Here is a 19,545-nt window from a genome sequence, read left to right on the forward strand (position 1 = left end):
CCCCTTTCCTTACTTCCCTTTTGCCCTTTATCTCCTTCTTTAAAGATACTACAAAGAGGTTCAGACCGTCTCAGAACACATACAGAACTGCCTGGGGAGCCCAACCGGAGGATTCACTGGTGTAAAGAAGTTGCAGAAGTTCCTAGGACGACCGTTTCCTTTTAAGGTACAACTTTGGACGCTTGTAGTAAACAAAGATCCGACTTATTCTGAAGTTCTCTGGAACCTGGGGACTGCCATTCAGCTAGACTGAGCCTTGCTTATGAAGCTTAATTCTTAAATGTTCAATAAGTACTATTAACTGATTTGTTAAATGTTACCATTTTGACTATTAAGGCTGAGGAGATATTTGTTTCTTCTTCTTTTCTTTTCCCCTCTTAATGGAGGCACTGGGGATTGAACCCAGGACTTCATGCGTGCCAAGCATGCCCTCTACCACAGACCTATAGCCCCAACCCCTAAGTAGACTTCTAACTTGATTACTGTAAAATCTCCTGAGAGCAACAGGAGTAAATAAACCGTATGTTTTGTAGAAGCATTAAGGAAATATTTAAAATTTTTTCAGACATGAATAGGCTGCTAAAAAGAACCACTTTTCTTCTCTGTAATAGGTTCTCCTGGTTTTATTGTTTCAGGACAAGCTGGTGGTGGAGTGTTTTTCACAACTGAGAATCTTTAACAAAGCCCTTGTCATCAGAGAGCGGATGCTTGCCCTTGAGGAGAGTGGATGGCGGGAAGACGTTAGTCGGCTCCAAGTGGCTGCTTCTGAGTGGACATTAAAGAAAAGTCTCCTGCAAGCTTGGGGGCTGGTCCTCAGAGCTAACATTCTGGAAGATGTCAACCCGGGTAATATTCTCTGGAGTCTGGCCAGCTAACAACGTTCTAAGCATATCCTCTGCCCTGTAGCCAATAAGTTTAAAATTTTTTTCCTTTAAGTTTTCTTTTCTTCCTCATCTTTCTTTTTTTCTGTATACTTTAATAACCACTAAATAAGTGTCGGGCATAAGGCCAAACTTTACATATACTGTTTAATTTACATATACTATTTTATTCTGTCATTGGAATTGTACATTTTTTAATAACATTATTTAATAGATGAGAAACTCAGGCTCAGGTGAAGTTCATCTTAGGTTAAGCTCATGGTCACATCACTGGCTGTTGGGTATCTGAGCCTGACCACTGACCACTATGTGTCTTTTTATTCAGATGAATTAAAGGATCTCGTGAATGCTCAGTGTTTAGAACTAAAAGCCAAAGGAATTTCACTTGGTTTTCTGGAGAAAAAGCATAATGAAGCTTCCTCCGTGTCCCAGCCAGACTTTACCTCCTTAATCCAGCTCACCAGGCGTGTTCAGTTGTGGCCTGCAATGGAGTACCTGGCTGTGCTTTGGCAGTACAAAGTGACAGCTGATTTTATGACACGGGCTTGTCTGAGAAGGTATGCCATCCTTCAGGTTTTTTCTTTGGGGGGAACTTATTTTTTTGTTGAGTTATTCCTTATATCCTACATGTAAAACAGAGCACAGCCTTGTCTTGAGGGGAACTGGTCGGTGAGGCAGAGGGAGGTCAGTAGCCATTTTGGAAAGCCAAAAATTCTTGAAGATTCTTTGCCTGTTTTGAACCCACTTCTAAAAGTTATTAGATATTTTTCCAGTAAAATTGCTTCCTGATTTTTAAGTAAGTGTACTCTATGTTCTGTGTGTTCCATCTTCCCTTACATAAGAGCCCACAGCCCACTCTCTCACCCTTTATTTTTGGAACAGGTCCAGCAAAAATCAGCAACCCCAGATAGATGAGGAGATAAGTCATCACATCACATTTTGTCTTAAGCACACGCCAGTTGCTCTACAAGAGCTTCGAGACCTTTGGTCCTTACAGCACCATCAAAAGGTAAAAACCAAAATCAAAATAAGAAAACCTCTTTATACTATGAGCTAATTAGATTTCCTATGGCAGATTGGTTTTAGAACATTTTATTCAATCTCAAAATTACACATTGTGAAATTCTAGTCCTTTCTGCAGTAAGATTCAAAGAGGAGATCTTTGAATATTCTTTTGCAATAATTTCTTGGGTATTTCTCAACTTTTATCACAAATTCATTCCATTCAGTTTCCAGTTAAATATGGCTAAAATATTTGCTTATTTTTATGTTGTTTGCTCGAAAATGTATGGAGTGTTTTTTTACTCTTCCATGGAGAATAACCATTGAATAGTGGTAAACTGTAGTTAATACAACTTCATTAGTACAATCTTAAATTTTTTTTGGTATTTTATTCATTTGTCTATTTTGATGACATAATTGTGTGATTATTTTATTTATGTTTTCTCATGCAGCCTTATAAAAATGGAGCTCATCTTAGTTTTATAAAATTATAAATAGGCTAAGTGACTTGACTAAGATAACTCGGGTGGCAGAAAATCAGAACGTTAGGAATAACATCTTTAAATACATGTTAGTTTTAGTCAAGGCTTACAAGGCAGATACCTAAGTTGATTTATTGAATCATCAAATACTCTTATCTAATTATTCCTTTATCTCTAGATGTCTACTGAAGAAATGATCTCTTTGTGGTCCGAGTTATTTAATTCCACGTTTATGTCTTTCTGGAGCAGTACTGTGACCACAAATCCAGAGTACTGGCTCACGTGGAGCCCTCTGCCTGATGTGCAGCAGAGGGAGATGCCCAAGTTCCTTTTGGACTCCACATTGAAGGTTTGTTGGCATAAAATCATAAAAATGTTTAGTGACATTGGAAAAAACTTCACAACAGATCTAGTAATAAACATTTATTCCTAGGATAGAGTAGTGACTAAGTAAGTGATTGCAATACTTTATTTTCTACAGGATGATAATTAAGTGTACCTTCAAAAAAGATATTCCATCTTAAGTGATTTGGAAAACCCTGAATAAAAGTAAAAACAGCTTCCATTAAAAGGTTTTAAATTTCTTTATTAAAATTTTTTTTCTAATTATAAGATTTTTAAACAGTATGGAAACATGTATATGTATGTGCATATATATGAATGTATGTGTATACGTGTATTTATATGCATACATGTGTATATATTTATCTAATGTAGAATTCACCAAGAATGACCACTCTTTGCTCTGTATCTTTCTGTTAACATATTTTTATGTTAAATACATATGTAAACAAAAATATGATCACTTTCTTTGTTCACATAATATGTCGTGGAAATTTGCACCTGTCATTCCAGCCTGTTCTTTTTAAGGTATTCCATTGTACTAATGTGCTGGAATGTATTCAATCACTTTCTTATCGATAAGAGCTGAAGTTTCTTGCCTTCTCCCTCTCCTGTAACAAGCATACCTGTATCGCCTACCCTTGTATAAGCTTTTGTCCATTTGTCTGAGTATTTCTGTGAATGTGTGACAAGATGTGGAATTTAACCTTGGGCAAAGTGTCTGCATATTTAAAGAAATTTATAAATATTATCAGAATGTCTAGGGAAGTAGTTTTTTGGTTTTGTTTTGTTTTTTCACTTTTCAAACTTGGTAGAGAGGGAGGACTCAGGGCTGGAGCACATTTCACTTAGCATATATTCTGCTTTTCTGTATCTTGGCCACACTAGGTGTTATTAACATTTTAAATTATTACCAGTCATATAATTTTGAAAATGTCATTTTTATCTGTATTCCTTTTATTATTATTATGAGATTGAACATCTTTACATATGTATACTGATCATTTTTATTTCTTCCTCTTAATTTTCCAGTTATGTGTATTGCCTATTTTGTTTAAAAATAAAGGTCATCATCATCATTTTACTATTGATAATCTCTTTATATATGATAGACATTAAACCTTTACCCAACGTATGGTTCAGAATATATTTCTAGTGTCTCAAGTTTGAAGATGTTTTCTCATATCACAGAAGCTTTATAGTGTTTTCTTCTCATATATGGCAGTCCCTTTCTATTTTCTGGCTTTGCTATCATGCTTTTTAAATAAGCCTTCTTCACTACCCATAGAGTTAAAAATCATTTGCTCACATTTTCTATTTTTTTGTTTTTATTTTAATTTTACATTAATCTCATCTTGTTTTGTGAGGTGGGTATGCAATTTTAAAATTTTATACAAACAAGTATATCCAAAGCAATATTAACACCAGTTTTTACCTCATCCTTTCTATCTCATTCGAAACACCCCCTCTGTCATAATATCTTACTCCTACAGATGTCTGTGGATTTATTTTTGGACTCTGTTCTGTTCCATTGCTCTATCAAAATTGATTTTCTTTAGTGTAAAACATCTCTCAAACCCTTTGTTGTTAGACCTTATGGATCCCCAGGAGTTGCATAGAGTCAGTGTTTTCTCTCATATGTATTTGACCCCCTAACCCTTTGCTATGGACAGCTGTCCTGTGTCCCAGATTAATTGCCCAAGGAGCACAAGCTTGGCAAACCTTGTCCCTGGCTCTTATGTGTGTCTTCTCTTTTCCCTGCCTCCAAGTCTCATCTTCCTGCAGTGTGCCCCAGCTCTGCTGCAGGATTGGTCTTCCTGATTGATGCCTAGGTTTGAGGGATTTTCTTCTACATCCCTGAAGTACCCACTGCTCCTCATTCCTAGAGAATGGAGTCCATGGTCCTTCAAAGGCCTCCTTCACCTGACCCCATCCCACCCCCTTTGTCTTAGGCTCATGTTTACTTGTTCTTCACAATCCGAATCTCCTCTTTAAAAAATTATCTTTCTTCCCTCTAAGGTGCCCCGGGGATGCTTGTTGAAACCTTCTAGTTAATTTCTAAAAGTTACTTGATACCTCTTCATCCATCAGGGTCCTGGCAGTCTTGGTAGAGCCGTTTTCTCCAAGTGCTGCTTCGAAGTCTTGACCAGCAGCTGTAGAGCAAGTCCCTGGGATGTGAGCGGCCTCCCTGTCCTGTCCTCCTTGCATGTCACGCTCGGGGAGTGGGTTGAGAAAGCCCAGCAACTCCGGGACATCAACTCGGTGCTTTGGACCAACATGGCTGTCCCTTCAGTAGCAGAGTTCAGGTATTTCCTCCCCCGGGTAGATGGGGAAGCTCTTGTCCTTCCTCCAGAGCATGCAGCAGGGACCTTCTTCAGAACTTTCTTCTGTCATGGCTGGTTCTGGTGGGTGGGGGAAGGGTGTTTTCGGACTGGATTAGCAGGTTTTCAGCCCATGACAGAGACTGCTGTAAGCAAGCCAGCTGCTCTGTCAGTTGTAAATATATTGTGACAAAGAGGATGGTGCTTAGAAAATCATATAAGATTAAGAGAGAATAGAAACTGATCTCCAAGTATAGGCAGTACAGTGTGTCTTGTCAGTTTCTGAAAAAACAACAGTGTGGGAAAGGAATGCTGATTGCTGATGTGCAAACCCTTAAGTGTTTCCCTGTCCCCACAGACGCACGGATTCCCAGCTCCAGGGGCTGGTGCTGTGCCGGCACCTGGCCGGCCTGGCGGAACTGCTCCCTGAGCCCCGGCGGCAGGAGTACCTACAGAACTGCCAGCAGCTGCTGCTTGGGGACAGCCAGGCCTTCCAGCATGTTGGCCAGACTCTCGGGGACATGGCCGGGCAGGAGGAGCTGCCCGAGGAGCTGCTGTGCCTCTTGCTCACCTCCCTGCGCCACTTGTTTGGGGGTGGGGAGGGTAAGCGGGACCTGCCTGAGCCAGCCCGCCGTGGGAGCCTGTGGGTGAGCCTTGGCTTGCTCCAGATCCAGACCTGGCTTCCCCAGGCACGCTTTGACCCCGCCGTGAAGAGAGAATACAAGCTCAAGTATGCCAAGGAAGAGGTACGGAGGCGCGGGTTTGAAGCGAGGGCTGCATCCCTGACTGCCTGGTTTTGCTTAGTGTATCACTCCTATTACTCCCTTTTGGATGCTCAGACCACAGAGCGGGTGATTTTGCATAAGTTGCCTTGGGATTCCCAGGAGTGTATTCTGAAGGCTGCGTTTTCCTCTTTGACAGTTCCTCTGAGTAGGTTCAGGCTTTTCTGATGTGTCTGCCAATAGACCACCCTGGGCAGAGGGCATGGCAGGAGAACACCAGTGGTATCCCTCACTATCCACATCCCTCTACCTGAGCTAAGTTTCAGGTCTTTGGATTTGGGTGACTTCTCTAGACAGGGTATAGTGTTCCTTAGGTTTTGAACTTTTGGTGTGTGTTTTCCCAAACTCAAGAATCAGGTAGATTCAGGTAATATGGTACACATTACTAGTTGCGGTGAAGGCCAGGCAGCTGTAGCAGAGACTCAGGAGTTCACTGGCATAAATGAGATTGTTTCTTTTCACCTGACAGCCCTGAAGTGAGTGGTACAGGTTAATGGAGCAGAACCCCCACCTTTGGGTCATTCAGGAACCCAGGTTCTTCTATTCTAGGGAGCCACCCTCCCCCAGGGCATGGTCCTAGCTGGGCACAGCAAACCAGTTTCTCCCCTTTCCATTAGTTACACCATCTGCAGTGTGAATGGAAGACCCGGAACCTCTCATCCCAGCTACAGACCGGAAGAGAGCTGGAGGATGAAGTTATTCTCAATCACTCTCATCCTCATGTCAGGTACGTAATAGAGTGATTATTTGAGTTGGGGGTTTTGGGCTCAAATCTTAAAAAAAAGACATTTTGAGGTTGACCTTTGCAATGTAATGACAGTATTAAGCAGAGATTATGATCTGCATCTCTGAACTACATTAGCAGGTGGATCCCAAAGCCGTGGTTATAATCAGGGAAAATATGTACTCTAAAAGGAGGGAGGGGGAGTCACACGGGGCCAACAGGGTTGAAACCAGAGCTCACTCTCCACATGGAAGGGCTTGCTGTGATGACGTACACTGTGTGGGTCTGGTGCCTTAGCAGATACTGTTCAGTGAGGGGGTTCTGAGTTCCAGTCCTGTCCCTGTCCTTTGGCTTTAGACCTGGGGAAGACCACTTAATGCCTTTAAACCCCAGGGCCATATCTGTAAAAGGCGGGTAATAGTGCCTACTTCAGTGAGATAAGCATCTAAAGTGCTTAGCAACATGTGTTGCACATGGTAAATGCTGTATATATATACATTATCCATTTTCATTATAATTGTCAATATATCATCATTTTATTCCTCAGTAGCTGAAAAACTTTTATTTTCTTGAGGGCTCAGTCTAGATTTGCTGCTTTTCTTCTGACGGAATTTGCATACTGTGTTAATTTGCTTTTAGGTTGCTTCGCCAAAGAATTGATCGCCTGGAGAATTTAATCTGCAGCCTGTCCAAGAAGCAGGCCTTCAGGCCCCAGCTGCCTGCCTACGAGTCCCTGGTGCAGGAGATCCACCACTACATCACCAGCATTGCCAAGGCCTCTGCTGTTCAGGATCTGCTCGCACGGCTCCTGCAGGCCCTCCACGTCGACGGACCTCGGCCTGCCCAGGCGGCCCAGAACCTCCTGAAGGAGGAGGCCTCCTGGCAGCAGTCGCACCACCAGTTCAGGAGGCGGCTGGCCGAGGAGTTCGCCCTGTTCCCGGACTCTGTGGCCCCGCTGCAGGCATCCATCCTGCAGCTGCAGCACGGCATGCGGCTGGTGGCATGCGAGGTCCATGCCTCGCTCCATGGCAGCGCGGTCTGCGTGGACAGGCTGGGTGCCCTGGCCACATCCCTGCTGGCTTTCCCATCGGTGGACCTCACTTTCCCCACTTACTATGCTCACGCAGATGCTTTGTGCTCAGTGAAGTCGGAGGAGGTGCTGCGAGGCCTTGGGAAGCTGATCAAGCGCTCGGGAAGAAAGGAGCTGGAAGGCAAGGGCCAGGGGCTCTGCCCTACCCGAGAACAGCTGCTGCTGAACGCCCTCCTTTACCTGCGCTCCCACGTGCTGTGCAAGGGAGAGCTGGACCAGCGGGCCCTGCAGCTCTTCAGACACGTGTGTCAGGTAAGTGCATCTCTAGGGCCTGCCTCAGCCCCGCTCCTGAAGGGAACTGGAGGCACCAGCAGGGCACCTGCAGGACTCGAGTGGTGCCTGGTGTCGGTGAGACAGTGTGGTTAGGGAGTGGGGACCTACTGTCTGTTCCTTTCCTTTTCCCGTTTAACTCTCAGTTTTTCTCAATTTTTAAGAGGTTAAAAGAAATTATTAGTGATGTTAGCCCTTTATGCGTGATACACACTGCAAACAGTTTCTCCTTGTTTGTAGGTTGTTTCTGGCTTTGTTTATGATGGGTTTTCCCATGTAATTGTATCAACTTTTATTAACATTAAGAAAATAACTTGTTTTTTCCTTACCAACAAAAGCAATTTGTTCTCATTGTAGACAATTAAAAATGAATAATTATAAGCAAAATTACTAGATTCTGCCACTTAAAGCTATATAAACTGTTAACACGTTTCCATTCTAGACTTGTTTTTTTGTGTGTGTATCTGAAGGGTATGTCTATGATGCTCTAAATTTTTTAAGGCCATTTTTCCCAGTGGTTTACAGGGTTTTTTTTTTTTTTTTGAGGGGGTGGTAAGGGAGTAGAATCCTTTTAAAAATTAAAAGTATTAACATAGTGATCTAGTATTTAATAGATAAAACTGCTGCTCTGGGTAAGGAGAGTACTGTCCCCTTTATGACCTCTAACATATGTCCCCAAATTGCTAGAGACCTACAGACCACTGAGGAAGTCCATTCCATTTTATAACTTGCATTTAAAAACCTAACAGCTAAAATTTAATGCATATTTTCTCCCATAATTATGGTTTTCTCCACCTGTGTCATATTTAGTGTCTGCCTGGTTTTCTATTGTATGAGTAAGTCATTTAACAGTTCCTATCAGTAAATATTTACATTTGTATATAAAATTTTTTTTTGGTCTTTGGAAAGAAAAAAAACCAATGCCACTATGCAAGTCTTAAAGCTAGATTTTAGGGTAACAATTCTAGAAAGCAGAACTGCTGAGTCAAAGGTTAACTGCTTAGGCTTTTACATATTGCCTTCCTGAATGGTGGATGCTCATTTCCTCAATCCTCCCCAATACTGGGTGGTCTCTTTGTAGTTTTTGCCAATTTCAGGACTTCAAAGGTAGTAGGGAATTTTTTAAATATCTGTAAGGTATAGCCCAGTGTTGCCTGATTGGTTCCCCTTGACCATCTCATCACCAGCTCAGGTTTTCCTTTTCTGAATCGCCAGGCCAGCTCAAGGGTCGTCTGAATCAAACTGCCACAGTACTGACCCTGAGCCTGTCCTTAATACAGAGCACCCTTGACCCCTGACAGGAAGTTCCCAGCAGTGCTACTGCAGCAGGTTTTTACACCTGTGACGTCGTAAGACTACAGCAAGGGGGAATTCAGGTGACTGAGGTTGCCGCTGATACACAGTTTGAAACAAAGCCCATTTGCTCTCTGTTACATGGAATTTAGTTTTTTGGATGTTGACATTTGTTTGTTTTTGAACCATGGTACTTTGGTTTACGTGAGAAATTAAGAGATAGCAGATCTTGCTTTTGTTCATTGTAAGTGCCTCAGCAAAGGCAAATAAGCTTTCTTCCAAATGTGTGCTTTTTCAGGAAATCATCAATGAGTGGGACGAACAGGAACGCATAGCCCAAGAGAAGGCCGAGCAGGAAAGCAGCCTGTACAGATACCGGAGCAGGAGCTCCAGAACGGCCCTGAGCGAGGAGGAGGAGGAGGAGCGGGAGTTCAGGAAGCAGTTCCCGCTGCATGAAAAGGTCGGGTGCTGACATCAGGGTTTGTCTGAGAACGAATTCCCTTGATACCACACACCTTCCCTTCAAGTGTTTTCCTCCACCTTTCCATTTTATTGAGATATAATTGGTACACAGCACTGCATAAGTTTAAGGTGTACAGCATAATGATCTGACTTACTGTGCTAATCATTTCATGGCATAGGTAAGTTTGGTGAGCATCTATCTTCTCATATAGATACAAAATAAAAAATGTTTTCCCTTGTGATGCGAACTCTTAGGATTTACTATATAACTGACCTACACTATGTTAGTTCCTGTTACGTCCCTTTGAATGGTTTTGTAATCTTTCAAATATATCTTGATGCATATAACTTGCTACTTCATTTTCTTGATCATTCACACTTTCCCCCTTCCTTTTGGTCTGATTAGAACTGGACTTTGACTTTTAAAAGTTCAATTGCTCTAATGTTATTTACAGGACTTTGCAGATATTTTGGTAGAATCATCACTGGAGGAGGAAAATGGAACTTCAGATGGGCAAGAAGAGGAGGCCGTCACCAACCCCGCCCTCCTGTCCCAGAGCTCAATGAAGGCTGTGATGCTGATACACCAGCAGCTGTGTCTCAGTTTTGCTCGGTCCCTCTGGTACCAGCAGACTCCACCAACACACGGGGCAGAGCACTACCTCAGCCTGTTTCTGTCCTGTTACCAGACTGGAGCATCTCTTGTGACACACTTCTACCCCCTGATGGGTATGATGGTTTACTTTGTTATATTTGTGGGAAATCAAAACAAACAGAAGTGATTGCTACTTCTGGAACAGTTAAAATTATTACCTTCCTGTTTTTGCTAAATTCCTTATTGATGGAGTTTCCTTAGCTTAAAGGGCTTAAGCTAATTCCAAAAAATTGATTTAAATTTCTGCAATAAAGATGAATTTTCATCCTTTGAATACTTTGGGGTAAAGGGATTAGGAAAATAGGGATACAGGCTTAGTTTAAATGGTCTTGTTTCTCTGCATTATTTCTGATTTCATTCTAACAGCTTCAGTGCTTTTCAGATGAAATCATGTGTGCCTGGGAGCTCAGAAATTAATCTCACAGGATATGGTTTGATGCAGTTTCCCACATGACTTCATGAGTTATTCCATGCAAGTAGGAAAGAGACTAAATTTCATTTCTGCCTCCCAAGAAGAGCTACGAAAACTGGGAATCTGAATCCATCAAACCAAACTCTGCACCCTCTCAACTACACATGGAGAATATCTGAGTTCCTCTGTGTATTCCAGAAACTTGGCAGATTTGGGCGACTGCTGTGATACTAGGGCCACGACCTTCTAAGCCTGTGTTGCTTTGGGTGTGAAAGGCATTGAAACAATCTGCTCCAGTTAGTCCTAGTTGATGGTTATCTCTTAGCATGTTGCTGACCTCTTTGTAACCTGGTACTGACTTTCGTCTGATCTTGTGAACTTCATAGGAGTTGAGCTGAATGACCAGCTCCTGGGCAGCCAACTCTTGGCCTGCACCCTGTCCCATAACACTCTCCTTGGGGAGGGGACCTTGGACCTGCTAGTGAAGCCTGACGGGCCCTATGACTTCTACCAACACCCCAACATCCCGGAAGCTCGGCACTGTCAGCCTGTGCTACAAGGCTTCTCAGAGGCTGTCAGGCAGCTGCTGCAGGACTGGCCAGGGCACCCAGCGCTGGAGCAGGTAGGGAGGGGAGAGGAGGCGGCCTCCCACCACCCCGGGGTGGTTGACTTGCACTTTGGAAAACACAGAGGTTTTTTGGAATCACCGTCCAGTGAGGCGCTGTTCACTGTAGGATGAACACATCAGGTTTTTTGGTTGCTCAGGGCTTGCCGTCCTCACACTGAAGTGCTGCTGTGCTGCTCTCTTTGTTCAGACCCAGCCTGACACTAGCAAGGGCCTGGCTTTCTCAAGGTTGGCAGTTTTAACTCAGACTTTGCTCTGTGGTCTTCATAAGAGTAATTATCTTATCAAACTCAGTCTTACTTTCAGAGGAACGCAGCAGGTAAAGCATTTTTCTCTGGTGGGAAGTTTCATCCACAGCTTTCACAAGTGATTGTATTACAAAGCAGGGCCTCTGCATGAAACTTCCCTCCAGGCCTCTCTTCAGTACCCCGTGACTTAGGTGATTGGCTGTCCCACGGGGACGCTCAGATCTCTTTTTCTTTCCCTTTCCTTCTGCAGTTGCTGGTGGTAATGGACAGAATTCGTAGCTTCCCACTTTCTAGTCCCATCTCAAAGTTCCTGAATGGCTTAGAGATCCTCCTGGCAAAGGCACAGGTAAGATGATTCTCTGTCTGGTCCTCAGTTTTTAGTCAACTGAACATTGACTCTCTTGTGACATCTTTATTTTTAGGGGACAGGATGTTATAGTTTAGGTTAGAAAAGGATGAACTTCCTTGGTTTTTCTGACATAGGGTCAGATCATTGCGAGTGAAGCCATTGCTTCCATGGGGCACATGGGGGACCTGCCTCACCTGTTCTCAGGGGTGAGACGCAGTGTCCACTGGACCTGAGGGCTCACTCTTCCAGGACTTCCAGGTTGGCCTGCAGACTGGCTGGGGGGCCTGCACTCATTGCCGCCTCAGTCCTCTCACAGCCTCTGAAGTGGCCAGTGCTTCCCTGATTTTCAGATTAGGGCTCTGAACTTTGGAGGCGTCAGGTGACTAACAACAGGCATTCAGACTCAGGTCTCTAAACCCTGTGCTTTTGCCTGCCTCTGAATTCGGCTCTGTGGGAGGTCTGTCAGATGACCAGAAGGAACTTGAAGCTGGAAAGGCTGGATGTAAACTCATTACTGTTATTAGTAAATCAGAATAAAAGATGTTTAAGGTCCCAGTGGTCTTTGCTCAAGAAAAGTCCAGGGTGTCCCTGAGGGAGGAGGTGTTTAGGGGACTGAATAATGGCCACGGTAAATGTTGTCTTTGTTTCTTCAGGATTGGGAGGAGAATGCAAGTCGAGCTCTGTCTCTGCGGAAACATCTTGATCTGGTCAGTCAGATGATCATCCGTTGGCGTAAACTGGAACTGAAGTGAGTGGTCACTTTCCTCCTCTTCCTGAACTTAGATGTTGTAGGTACATTGTCTTTTGATAGTTTGTTTCGTCAGAGTTTATGTAGTATGTCAGCTAGAGAATGCACTTTCTAGTCATTAATCACAGAGTTAAAAGCAAGGCATTGGCATGACCTTAATAGAGACCAGACAACAACGTGCATTCCTGAGGCAGCAAACTGGCAGCTTCTCCACTTGGGGGGAGAGAATAGTGAACATTTAGCTCCTGCTTCTGTGGTTTCAGATGTTTGAATGGGTTTCCTTAAATGCTTCCTTGGGCTCTTCTCCCATGTTCCAGCTGCTGGTCTATGAGTTTGGATAACACCATGAAGCGCCACACTGAGAAATCCACCAAGCACTGGTTCTCCATCTATCAGATGCTTGAGAAGCACATGCAGGAACAAACAGAGGAGCAGGAAGGTAATACCTGTCCGTCAGTTCCCGGCCTATTAGAGTGTCCAGGCTAAGCTTGATGTGCTGCAAAGTGTGGGATTTACCTGCTGCCATGTGTCCTGCCAGCAGTGCTTTCACAGAGGATGTGTCATTTGGCTTCATGGTATTCCTGAGAGGTCAGCCAAGAAAACTGTGTAGTTCTTTTCTTACTAAGAAGAAGAATGAAAGGTTTAAGTGACGTGCCCAAAGTCAAGAGACTTAGTCATAAGATAAGGTTTCCTTATTCTCTCTGTCCGTGAGACAAGTCAGAGAGAAAGTTTCTGTCTTGGTAGGTAGTAGTTAACATGCTTGAGTTAAAAGAGTTCCCTCCATACTTGAAATAAGCACCTCATAATTCAGTTTCATAATTTGCTTTGAGTGCATTTAACACACACCCTGAGTGCAGATATAGTTTTAAAATCAGCTTGGAATTTGGCTGTGGTCCTTGCTTCAAATCATCACTTTAATTGGTGTGTCTATTTGATGGCCATCCCTCAGGATATCCCATAGTAGATTGTGTGCACGATGTGTAGCAAGTGATGGTTGCAGGCACATGTTTTCCTCTTTGATACTCTAAAGATGACAAACAGATGACCCTGATGTTGCTGGTCAGCACGTTACAAGCATTTATTGAAGGATCTTCACTGGGAGAATTCCACGTACGACTTCAGATGTTACTGGTTTTCCATTGTCATGTCTTGCTGATGCCACAAGTTGAAGGAAAAGGTAAGGAGATATATATATATATATATATATATATAAAATATTTTTTTCTTTTATTTTACCCTACATTGTTAAAATGGTTAGGCTTTGAATTCTCCGCATGAGACAGGTGTCTTGTTGAATACCAGCTTTTAAACAAGACACTTTTAGTTGTCTTTTACTTATGTGACTCAGGTTAGATATGGAGGAAAACATTAAAGTCAAGTACAGGCTGGTGATAAGTGAAGCCTTGACTAGTGAACTGTGACAGGGGTAAATCACCAGATGCAGACCTTGGGAACCGGCGTGTCGAGGTAGCACATCTTTCTGTCTAGACAGTGCAGGAGTCCGGCTAAGCTTCTGCTTGATCCAGGCCATTGTCAGGTTTTTGTTGATCTGGTGAGAGCCCCACCACATACCAAGTAACTGCACATAAAACTGCTGCTGTCAGCTTCTGTCCCTGAGTACAGCAGTTTAGATGAAACTGTCGCTGTGAAATGAATATAGATTTCTGTGATTGGGCAGTCAAGGTGAGCCTCTTAATATGCCATCTTTTAAAACAGACTCAGTTTCTGCTGACTTTACAATAAGATTCCGAGAAAGGGTTTGAAATTGTGAGTTTGGCGCACCATCTTTAAGAACAAAAGTGCAACCAAAAAGTCCACTATAAACTGAAATGAAAAAATAGGGTAGTGTCGATAGCATGCATCTCTGGGAACTGCTAACCCGGCTCCCCGATGAGCCGTTAGATAATCTGCACGTGCTATGTTGTGCTGTGTTCTTAGGGCCTAAAGAGTAAGGAGGAAGGATTGTCACTGAAATGTCGAGCTAGTAGCACATGCAGCAAGTGTGATCTTTTTTTTTCCCTTTTTGTTTCTTCCAGATTCACTTTGCAGTGTTCTGTGGAATTTGTACCATTATTACAAGCAATTCTTGGACCAAGTCCAGGCCAAAATTGTGGAACTTCGTGCCCCCCTAGAAAAAGAGCTTAAAGTAAGATGCATAGCTGTCATGATCACTCTTGGGAGAACAAAGCTAGCAAATTCTTCTTATTTAGCTCTGTTGTTTAATCCATTTAACAGTGAGGCAGGGGGCTGTGGGGAATGGAGGTGAGCATTGCAGCTGCCAGGTAGGATGTGGGTTTTGCATTTTGTGGCATTGGCTCCGTTGCTGACCTGGCCACGTGTGTGAGGGTTCAGTGGCGTGGCCCCTGAGAGGGTCACCACAGACTCCGTTAGTGCCTGCTCCCCTGTCTTGCCCAAGCCCAGCTTCCACCTCAGGGGTGTGCTGTCTAGTGTTGGTCCGTAGGCTGTTGAGGTGCTGTGGGGTAAGGAGGATCCTTTTTGATACCTTCAGTGGTTGTGGAACCAACCCTGGCTTAAGCTAGAGTACACAGTGACCTATGGATTATAGCAGCCTTTTTTGCCACTGCTTTGAGAAAAATATATGGTTCCTTTATTAGACTTGTTTTATTTGTTCACTGAGACACAGCCCTGTGTTTGGGATGGAGTGTGCTCTGGTCTTTGGCAAACAGATGATCTAGAAAGAAACAGAATGACAGCAGCTTTATAAAGCCATTCTTTGAGCTTCATTTATTTTACAGGAATTTGTTAAGATATCCAGGTGGAATGATGTCAGCTTCTGGTCTATTAAACAATCTGTGGAAAAAACACACAGGTAATTCATCTTTTAAAACTGGAGGTGACCCAAACTCAGAATTTTTGAATAGTAAGAGGCAAGACTACATTGTTACAAAGGCCAATTTATTAAAACACACTAGACTGTTTTGCTGTCCTCCCAACACTGCATCTACACGCCCCACCCAAACCCAAAAAAGCAGAATCTCCCTACAGGAAGAATTGATGTCCCTGGAGGCAGAGCAGGCTGTGTGCTTTGGAAGGTCGGTGCTCCACCACCTGCTCACCTCTTACCTTGGATAAAGTGATCCTACCATTTCAGAAAAGGAAGATGACAATACTGCCATCTTTTCCTTTAAAAAAAAAAAAAGGAAAAAAAGATGATTATGAGTTTCTAATGAGCTCATTGAATACCAGAGGCACGAGTTACTAAGTTATCTATGTATACATTATGATGTCATTTATATATTTCCTCACTTTTTCCTCACTTTCCCTCCTTTTTTTTCCCCCCCTGCTCATCTCTGTCATTATCTGGGGCCAGGACCCTCTTTAAATTCATGAAGAAATTCGAAGCTGTCCTGAGTGAACCCTGCCGGTCATCCCTGCTGGAGAGTGACAAGGAGGAACAGCCTGACTTTTTGCCAAGGCCAACAGATGCAACCGCGAGTGAGGGGTCCCCCATTCAGAGTCTGAACAGGGCCCTGAGGGAGACCCTGTTAGCCCGGCCAGCAGCTGCGCAGGTATTAGCTCGTGGGATGGTGTTTGCTTACTCCTGAGCCAGTCAGGTGGGGTCTGTGCTTAGCGTGGGAGTAGTGTCCTTAGAAACAAGTGAGGAAATGCCTTTGAAATCTTTTTCTTCGATCTAGTGTATGATTTCCGTCTGCCCGACCCTACTGCAGAATAGGGCAAAAAGCATTAATCCTGGTGCTGGAAGTTCAGTGTTAGACTGTGGGAAACATCGTGGTTACCTGTGAGGAAGACATGAAGCCTTGGTTTAGGAATAGGACGATGAAACTGCTGCACGGGGGTGAGCATGTGCAGCAATGTGCTGGTTTGTCGTGCTTGCTGATGACCATGGTGTAAAAACTTACGTATTCTCAACATGGAGTTTCAAGCACCAAGAGTTAAAAGCTGGCTTCCAAAATTCCTGAAAATTTAAACAGTCATCAAGGCCTTGGGTGAGCAGGTCTATTACAGGACGGGTGTCCCTGCTCATATCATTGGGTGTGGAGAGCACTCTTGAGAGAATAATCACTTTTGCCTTCTTACTCTACTTTCTACCCTGGGTCTAGAGTTAGCAGTGGAGTTCCTCGAGGTATTTTAAATATTTTAGTAGTTCAGAAAGCATAGTGGAAATTGAGCATATAGCCATGATATGGCTGCACACAATGATATAGCCACCAAATTTATTTTCTTTTGATTGTATTAGTCAGCTCACTGCTTTTGTCGTGCTGATCAAATTTTTTGATTTGCTGTTGATGATAGCATAGGAATTTCAGGAATTCTTCAGGAAAACAAGGAATGAAAATATGCCCCCGATGGATGAAAGTTTCCCCCTCTGTCTAACACCCCTTAATCTGATTCCTTCACTTGATATCTGGATTCCTGGTATTTGAACTGTCAGTCAGGAATCGGGGTGGGGAGAGACAGTACTAGAAGTAGGATTTGGCGTGTGATTTAGTCTTGCCTGTGTGTCTGAGAAGCAGTGCAGCACAGCACCTTAAAGGTAGCAGGTGTGCTGTTCACTCCTTGCGTTCGCAGAGCAGAGGTGCAGTCCCCTGTGACGCGCACAGGTGGCATCGTGGCGGGTGGGGACGGGGGCATTGTACCACAGGGATGTAGCAGCAGCTGTACACTCTTCTAAATATCCGAGGCACGTGCCTATTTACATTTTGATGATGACACATTTGTTGTTGTGAGACTTCAGAGGTGGGAAGAGGAGAACTTCCTGTTGCTGGGCCAGGTGTGTGTGGAGGGCTACAGCATTTAAATTCAGCCCCCATGCAGGTTCGTGCTGTTACTGTTGTTCTTGGCAGCCAGACTAACCTGTGCTCTGTCTCCTAGGCCACGGTTCCAGAACAGCATCAGGGTGCTCCTCTCCCCATGGAGGGGGAGCTTCTGCGCCGCTTGCCGAAGCTTGTGCACCGAATGTGGAAGTTGTGCCTGACGCTGATGAGGGGAACCCCCCTGCCCCACCTCGTAGAGGGCCTGGACCAGTTCACCGGTGGGTGTGCGCCTGGGGCCAGGGTCTCTGCGCTCTCTGTTAGCCCCCGTGGCCCGGAGGGCTGGAATTAGTTATCTATGCCCTTTTTGACATCTTAAACAGTGTTGAGCAGTAAGTTGAATAAGCAAATTGGGTTATAAACTAGCAGAGCCCAGACACGGGAGCCAGCTGAGAGCCTGGACACCATCATCGTGGTTCCTGTCTGTCCTCCTCTTGTGCAGACGAGTGTGGTGTTAACCTGTTTTCTATAACAGCCTTGTCCCAATCAGCTCTGATTGGCTGGGGACACGAGTAAAGGGGCACTGCAGTGGGTGTCCTAGAGTCTCTAAGCTGTCCCCACCTCTCAGAACGTGGTCTCTTTTGAGTTAAAGGAAAAGGAAGATTCGTCCACAGTCCTCTTTTTCCTTCACTGCAGAGAGGCGTGGCAGTTTCATCTCTCTGACTGTCCTTGCCCTGGGAAGCTGAGAGCCAAGAGTGGCTCTGCAGTGTAACAGGCCCGGCTGGGAAGGGAGTCCAGCACTCAGTAGATAGTTTGGGCCTCCCCCCAGCACTTGGCTCACCTCGGCCCACCCGCAGTGAGCGTGCTGTCAGAGTGAGGCTGGCCCTTCAGCAGGGTAGCAGTCCGGTCTCTGGGAGCTCTTTATTTATAAAATTTGTTAGGTGATAACCTGATACCCATTGCTCAAGGCGTCCTGCCTGCCCGAGCCTGAGGGTGAGGGTGTGTGGGGTGCAGCTCCCACGTGCATCTTCTGGAAACGACACACATTTGTAAGATTGCAAAGCATTCTGTGGTCTAACTCTCCTTCAGTGTCGCATTGTGTGTGTGGTGTTCTGGCTCTCATCTGGCGGACTAGACTGCGCGCATTCGTTTGCTGGGGCTGCTTCGACAAGGACGAAATGCCCCGCGAACAGCACAGGGGTTAGGAGTGCTGACCCTCCGTCTATAATTTGGAGCCCTGTGTATCCTGGTTCCGCATCCACTTTGCAAGTGCCCTGGGCTCTTGTGGTACTGACGGAGTTACCGTTGAAAAAAAAAAATGCACGTGTAAGTGGACCCACTCAGTTCAAACTCGCATTGTTCAGGGGTCAACTGTACCACATACTGGGTAGCTTAAACAATAGAAATTTATTTTCTCGCAGTTCTAGAGGCTAAAAGTCCAAGATCAAAGTGTCAGTAGGGTTGGTTTCTTCTGAGGTGCTCTCCTTGGGTTGTAGATATCTTCTCTGTGTCCTAATCGCCTCTTCTTTTAAGGATGCCAGTCAGATTGGATTAGGGTCCACGCATTTGGCTGCATTTTACCTTAGTTGTCTCTTTAAAGGCCCTGTCTCTGAAAGCAGTCACATTCTGAAGTACTGGGGATTAGGACTTTAACATGGATTCGAGGGGACACAGTCAGCTTGTGTGACACTGCCTCGTGTTTAGGTGCTCATGGATGTCCAGAAAGGCAGCTTGGTGCTGAGGAAAGAATTGAGTCAGTTCAGCCAGGGTTCAAGTCCTGGCTTCAGGTCAGCTCTTAGCTGAACGGCCTTTACGAGGTGACTAGACTTCTCTGAGCCTTTCTGAGCAGTGACAAATAAGTGCTTCTGGAGCTGTGCACATTAAAAGAACATTTACCAAGTACCAGGTACAGCGTAGGGACTCAACATGTGTCATGTTTGTTGGAAATTTACCTCAAGGTTTTAAAGTTCCTAGCGTGAATCACTACACGTAATCCATGCTCAGTAACTGCTCCTTGCTTGCTTGATTATAAAACCCCTGAATAAAAAAAGGAATAACTACTTTTATTTGGGTTGTTTGTTATCAAGAGATAATGAAGCCTCATGTGTTGTTATTTTTCTTTTTGC

General features: G+C 44.3%; 1 protein-coding gene across 2 annotated transcripts in view; it reads left to right on the forward strand.

Annotated features, from left to right (window-relative positions):
• MDN1 (midasin AAA ATPase 1) overlaps nt 1-19,545 on the forward strand; it is a 140,073-nt gene that overhangs the window by 89,119 nt on the left and 31,409 nt on the right. For both annotated transcript variants that reach the window (XR_012508730.1, XM_074368618.1), the window contains exons 55-74: nt 46-166; nt 636-846; nt 1,207-1,438; nt 1,764-1,890; nt 2,544-2,714; nt 4,799-5,013; nt 5,387-5,774; nt 6,428-6,537; nt 7,174-7,876; nt 9,486-9,647; nt 10,105-10,378; nt 11,103-11,338; nt 11,840-11,935; nt 12,592-12,686; nt 13,004-13,125; nt 13,717-13,863; nt 14,723-14,832; nt 15,443-15,516; nt 16,018-16,216; nt 17,541-17,700. Coding sequence is in view for 1 of the 2 variants with exons in the window: in XM_074368618.1 (XP_074224719.1) it covers nt 46-166; nt 636-846; nt 1,207-1,438; nt 1,764-1,890; nt 2,544-2,714; nt 4,799-5,013; nt 5,387-5,774; nt 6,428-6,537; nt 7,174-7,876; nt 9,486-9,647; nt 10,105-10,378; nt 11,103-11,338; nt 11,840-11,935; nt 12,592-12,686; nt 13,004-13,125; nt 13,717-13,863; nt 14,723-14,832; nt 15,443-15,516; nt 16,018-16,216; nt 17,541-17,700 (3,953 nt within the window). In the remaining variant the exon portion in view is untranslated. The remainder of the gene's footprint in view (nt 1-45; nt 167-635; nt 847-1,206; nt 1,439-1,763; nt 1,891-2,543; nt 2,715-4,798; nt 5,014-5,386; nt 5,775-6,427; nt 6,538-7,173; nt 7,877-9,485; nt 9,648-10,104; nt 10,379-11,102; nt 11,339-11,839; nt 11,936-12,591; nt 12,687-13,003; nt 13,126-13,716; nt 13,864-14,722; nt 14,833-15,442; nt 15,517-16,017; nt 16,217-17,540; nt 17,701-19,545) is intronic.

The sequence above is a fragment of the Camelus bactrianus genome, chromosome 8, assembly GCF_048773025.1.
Source record: "Camelus bactrianus isolate YW-2024 breed Bactrian camel chromosome 8, ASM4877302v1, whole genome shotgun sequence".
In the NCBI taxonomy this organism is placed as follows: domain Eukaryota; kingdom Metazoa; phylum Chordata; class Mammalia; order Artiodactyla; family Camelidae; genus Camelus; species Camelus bactrianus.